The sequence below is a fragment of the Pangasianodon hypophthalmus genome, chromosome 27, assembly GCF_027358585.1.
Source record: "Pangasianodon hypophthalmus isolate fPanHyp1 chromosome 27, fPanHyp1.pri, whole genome shotgun sequence".
Lineage (NCBI taxonomy): Eukaryota > Metazoa > Chordata > Actinopteri > Siluriformes > Pangasiidae > Pangasianodon > Pangasianodon hypophthalmus.
In genome coordinates, this window is record NC_069736.1 from 1,009,933 (window position 1) to 1,014,932 (window position 5,000).

The following is a 5,000-nucleotide window of genomic DNA, read 5'->3' on the forward strand; positions in this document are numbered from 1 at the left end:
ACTCTCACTCATTCCCTCTCTCACTCACCCTCTCACTCACTCACTTACTCACTCACTCACTCACTCACTCTCTCACTCTCTCACTCACTCTCTCACTCACTCTCTCACTCACTCACTCACTCCCTCTCTCACTCACTCACTCCCTCTCTCACTCACTCACTCACTCTCTCACTCACTCACTTACTCACTCTCACTCACTCACTCACTCCCTCACTCTCTCACTCACTCTCTCACTCACTCTCTCACTCACTCTCTCTCTCACTCACTCACTTCCTCACTCACTCACTCACTCACTCTCTCACTCACTCACTCCCTCTCTCACTCACTCACTTACTCACTCTCTCTCACTTACTCACTCACTCTCTCACTCACTCTCTCACTCACTCTCTCACTCACTCTCTCACTCACTCTCTCACTCACTCCCTCACTCACTCACTTACTCACTCTCTCTCACTTACTCACTCTCTCTCTCACTCACTCACTCTCTCACTCACTCACTCTCTCTCACTTACTCACTCACTCACTCACTCACTCACTCTCTCACTCACTTACTCACTCACTTACTCACTCACTCTCACTCACTCACTCACTCACTCCCTCTCTCACTCCCTCTCTCACTCACTCTCTCACTCTCTCACTCACTTACTCACTCTCTCACTCACTCACTCACTCACTCATTCCCTCTCTCACTCACTCACTCACTTACTCACTCACTCACTCACTCATTCCCTCTCTCACTTACTCACTCTCTCACTCCCTCTCTCACTCTCTCACTTACTTACTCACTCACTCACTTACTCACTCACTCACTCCCTCTCTCACTTACTCACTCACTTACTCACTCCCTCTCTCACTTACTCACTCACTTACTCACTCCCTCTCTCACTTACTCACTTACTCACTCACTCACTCCCTCTCTCATTCCCTCTCTCACTTACTCACTCACTCACTCTCTCACTCTCTCACTCCCTCTCTCACTTACTCACTCCCTCTCTCACTTACTCACTCCCTCTCTCACTTACTCACTCCCTTACTCACTCACTCTCTCACTCACTCACTCCCTCTCTCACTCTCTCACTTACTCACTCACTCACTCCCTCTCTCACTTACTCACTTACTCATTCCCTCTCTCACTTACTCACTCACTTACTTACTCCCTCACTCACTTACTCACTTATTTACTCACTCACTTACTCACTCCCTCACTCACTCACTCTCTCACTCCCTCTCTCACTCTCTCACTTACTCATTCCCTCTCTCACTTACTCACTCACTTACTCACTCTCTCACTCACTTACTCACTTACTTACTCACTCACTTACTCACTCTCTCACTCACTCTCTCACTCTCTCATTCCCTCTCTCACTTACTCTCTCACTTACTCACTTACTCACTCACTCACTCCCTCTCTCATTCCCTCTCTCACTTACTCACTCACTCACTCACTCCCTCTCTCACTCACTCACTCATTCTCTCACTCACTCACTCCCTCTCTCACTCACTCCCTCTCTCACTTACTCACTCCCTCTCTCACTTACTCACTCCCTCTCTCACTTACTCACTTACTCACTCACTCACTCCCTCTCTCACTTACTCACTCTCTCACTCTCTCACTCACTCACTCTCTCACTCACTCTCTCTCTCACTCACTCACTCACTCACTTACTTACTTTCTTACTTACCTGCTCAACTGCTAGTTTACTTACTTGCATACTTGCCTAGTCACTTACTTCTGTGCTTAATCAATTCCATGCATACTTGCCCACTCATTTGCTTACTTACTTAAATACTTGCTTACTCACTATCTCACTTACTTGCATGCTTATTTACATACTTACTTACTCACTCACATGCTCACTTCTTGCATACTTGCTTACTTAATAGCTTGGTTACTCACTTACCTGCTTACTTTCTTACTTATATGCTTATTTGTTCACTTGCTTAAACACTCGCTCACTTGCTTAAACACTCGCTCACTTGCTTAAACACTCGCTCACTTGCTTTTTTGCTCACATGGTCACTTGCTCACACACTCACATGCTTACTTACTTTAAATACTTGTTCTCTTGCTTGATTACTTTCTCATTTGTTCTCTGGCTCACTTTGTTGGATTTTATTCTAATCCAATAACACTTGTAGCATGATGAAGTCTTGGGTTCTTTGTAAATCTGATTAGACACAGGAATGTTGCTCTGTGTTCGATGTGCTTTAACTATTTACTCTTCGTTGGAAATTTGGAATTTGACTTGCAGTGGAATTGAATCGTACTGATTTTTTTTCCAGCATATGATGCAGGGCTGGTGTTGAGGGGTCTCATGTCATTGAACCCAAAAATAACGGAAAAATAAATGTTTGGCTTAAAACGTAATCGAAGTGTAAAGTAACAGAGAAGAAACTGCTTCTGTGTGACACACTCTTGCAGCTGACTGTGTGTGTGCGTGTGTGTGTGTGTGTGTTTGTTTTTTCTCCCAGCTCTGTGAAGACTTGTTCAAAAGAACCGCCGAAAACAACGATCCTGACCTGTCCTACTCCGTGGAGGTAAGCGAGTATAGAAAACTAATCAACACCTCCTGACCAATCAGAGTCCAGAATCCAAAGCGCTGTGGTGTAAATACATTTACGTAATGTGATTTATTTCAGCTGTATGAGTTCTGTGTGTGTGTGTGTGTGTGTGTGTGTGTGCAGGTGTCCTATATGGAGATTTACTGTGAGCGTGTGAGGGATTTGCTGAACCCGAAGTGTAAAGGCCCTCTGAGAGTCAGAGAACATCCCATCATGGGACCTTACGTAGAGGATCTGTCCAAGATGGCCGTCACCAGCTACAGCGACATCGCCGATCTGATGGACTGCGGCAACAAAGCCAGGTTTCCTTAAAGCTAGCGTTTAAAATAAATAAATCTATAAATAAATAAATAAAGGGTGTGTGATGAGATAAAAATACATCACCATATTCATTATAAAAATACAAACGATCCCCGAGAGCTCTCAGAAAAGTGTGTGTTTATTATTAGTGTGTAATTGTTAGTGTAAATAACTTGATACTTTTTTTATGTAACACAAATAAAAAAAAAAAAAAAAAAGTAAAATAATACAGTAAAACGCCCGTATCCGCTGTTTTCAGTTGACTGTGGTCCAAAATAATTAAATAGAAAATTCCAGAAATACAGCAAACATTTATATTTTAAATTGCGCGCCGTTTTAAGTAAAGTGATGAAATCTCGTGTGTTCACACCCGGGACGTTACTCATCCCTCTGTCCAGCGTGTCCACGCTCTGTACGCTGCCCAGCCGCTAATCACTTAGCAGCCGTCTCAGTTATCGGATCAACTCGCGCGGCATCGCAGCGCTTGCGTTCATGTAACGTTTATTTTGCTTAATAATGACTCCAAAGCACAAGAGTCGTGACGCTGGCGAATCGGATGTGCCAAAGAGAAGCCGTAAAGTGCTTCCTTTAAGTGAAGATGAACGAAGAAGGGTGAGTACAGTACAATAAATATTTTAGAGAGAGAGAGAGAGAGAGAGAGAGAGAAAGAGAGAGACCACAGTCACTTAACTGTTATTATTATTATTATTATTATTATTGTTCTATTTTATTATTAATCGTTGTTGTTAATTAATAATATAATTAGTATATAGTGTTCGCTATTATACAGGGGTTCTACTGTACGTTCAAATCATAGATTTTCTAACACACACTCCCAGAAACAACACCAGAACAGAAGTGTGTGTGTTCGTGAAGTGTGTGTGTGTGTGTTTGTGAAGTGTGTGTGTGTGTGTTTTATTGTTGGTAAGTTTGAAGAATTGAAAATAAAACATGACTCAAAAGGATTTCATTAATTGTGATCTTGGAGAATATTATGCATTTTGGTGTCACTGCTCATTCCTTATTTACTTTAGGGGTGTGTGTGTGTGTGTGTGTGTGTGTGTGTGTGTGTGTGTGTGTGTGTGTGTGTGTGTGTTTTACCCCACGGGCCCAATTTACATCCTTATTTACATCCGAGTAGCTTTTAACATCGTAGAGTCAAACACACCTTGAAGAAACCTGTTTATAATGTATATATTAACACACACTGGTTTGTGTTGCTTTTTCTTCCTCAAAAAAAAAAACAACATAGATTTAAAAAATAAATAAGAGTATTTCTAAATTGATATCTTTTTTGTGACAAAAAAATAATAGCGAGATTAAATAATAAATAGAGAATATTATAGTGTATAGAAAAGTGTGATTTTAGTGTTAAAAGTTTGTAAGTAAAGAATAAAAATAAATGCTCCTGTCTCCAGGACGGTGGCTGCTACCAACATGAACGAGACGAGCAGTCGCTCTCACGCCGTGTTCACCATCCTGTTCACACAGAGACGCCACGACCAGATGACCAACCTCGACACCGAGAAGGTGTGTGTGTGTGTGTGTGTGTGTGCGTGTGTGTGCGTGTGTGTGTGTGTGCGTGTGTGTGTGTGTGTGTGTGTGTGTGTGGACGGACGTGCATGACAATATGAGAGACAAGTTAGTTCCTGTTGTCACTTGCGTTATAGCCGTGATAAACAGTCGTTTCCTCACCATCATCTCTTCTCTCTCTCTCTCTCTCTCTCTCTCTCTCGATTGCTGTCTCTTTCTCTGTCTCTCTCTCCCTTTCTCTCTCTCTCTCTCTCCCTTTCTCTCTCTCTCTCTCTCTCTCGATTGCTGTCTCTTTCTCTCTCTCTCTTTCTCTCTCTCTCTTGATCGCTCTCTCTCTCTCTCTCTCTCTCTCAATCGCTCCCTCTCTATCTCTCTCTCTTTCTCTCTCTCTCTCTCTCAATCGCTCCCTCTCTCTCTCTCTCTCTCTCTCTCTCTCTCTCTCTCAATCGCTCCCTCTCTATCTCTCTCTCTTTCTCTCTCTCTCTCTCTCTCTCAATCGCTCTCTCTCTCGATCCCTCTCTCAATCGCTCCCTCTCTATCTCTCTCTCAATCGCTCTGTCTCTCGATCACTCTTTCTCTCTCTCGCTCTCTCTCTCTCTCTCTCT

The 5,000-nt window shown here is 42.9% G+C and overlaps 1 protein-coding gene across 2 annotated transcripts in view; it reads left to right on the forward strand.

The window, feature by feature from the left end:
- kif1c (kinesin family member 1C) overlaps positions 1-5,000 on the forward strand; it is a 30,235-nt gene that overhangs the window by 12,284 nt on the left and 12,951 nt on the right. For both annotated transcript variants that reach the window (XM_053230618.1, XM_053230619.1), the window contains exons 5-7: positions 2,473-2,538; positions 2,686-2,864; positions 4,281-4,392. In XM_053230618.1, the coding sequence (XP_053086593.1) occupies positions 2,473-2,538; positions 2,686-2,864; positions 4,281-4,392 (357 nt within the window). The remainder of the gene's footprint in view (positions 1-2,472; positions 2,539-2,685; positions 2,865-4,280; positions 4,393-5,000) is intronic.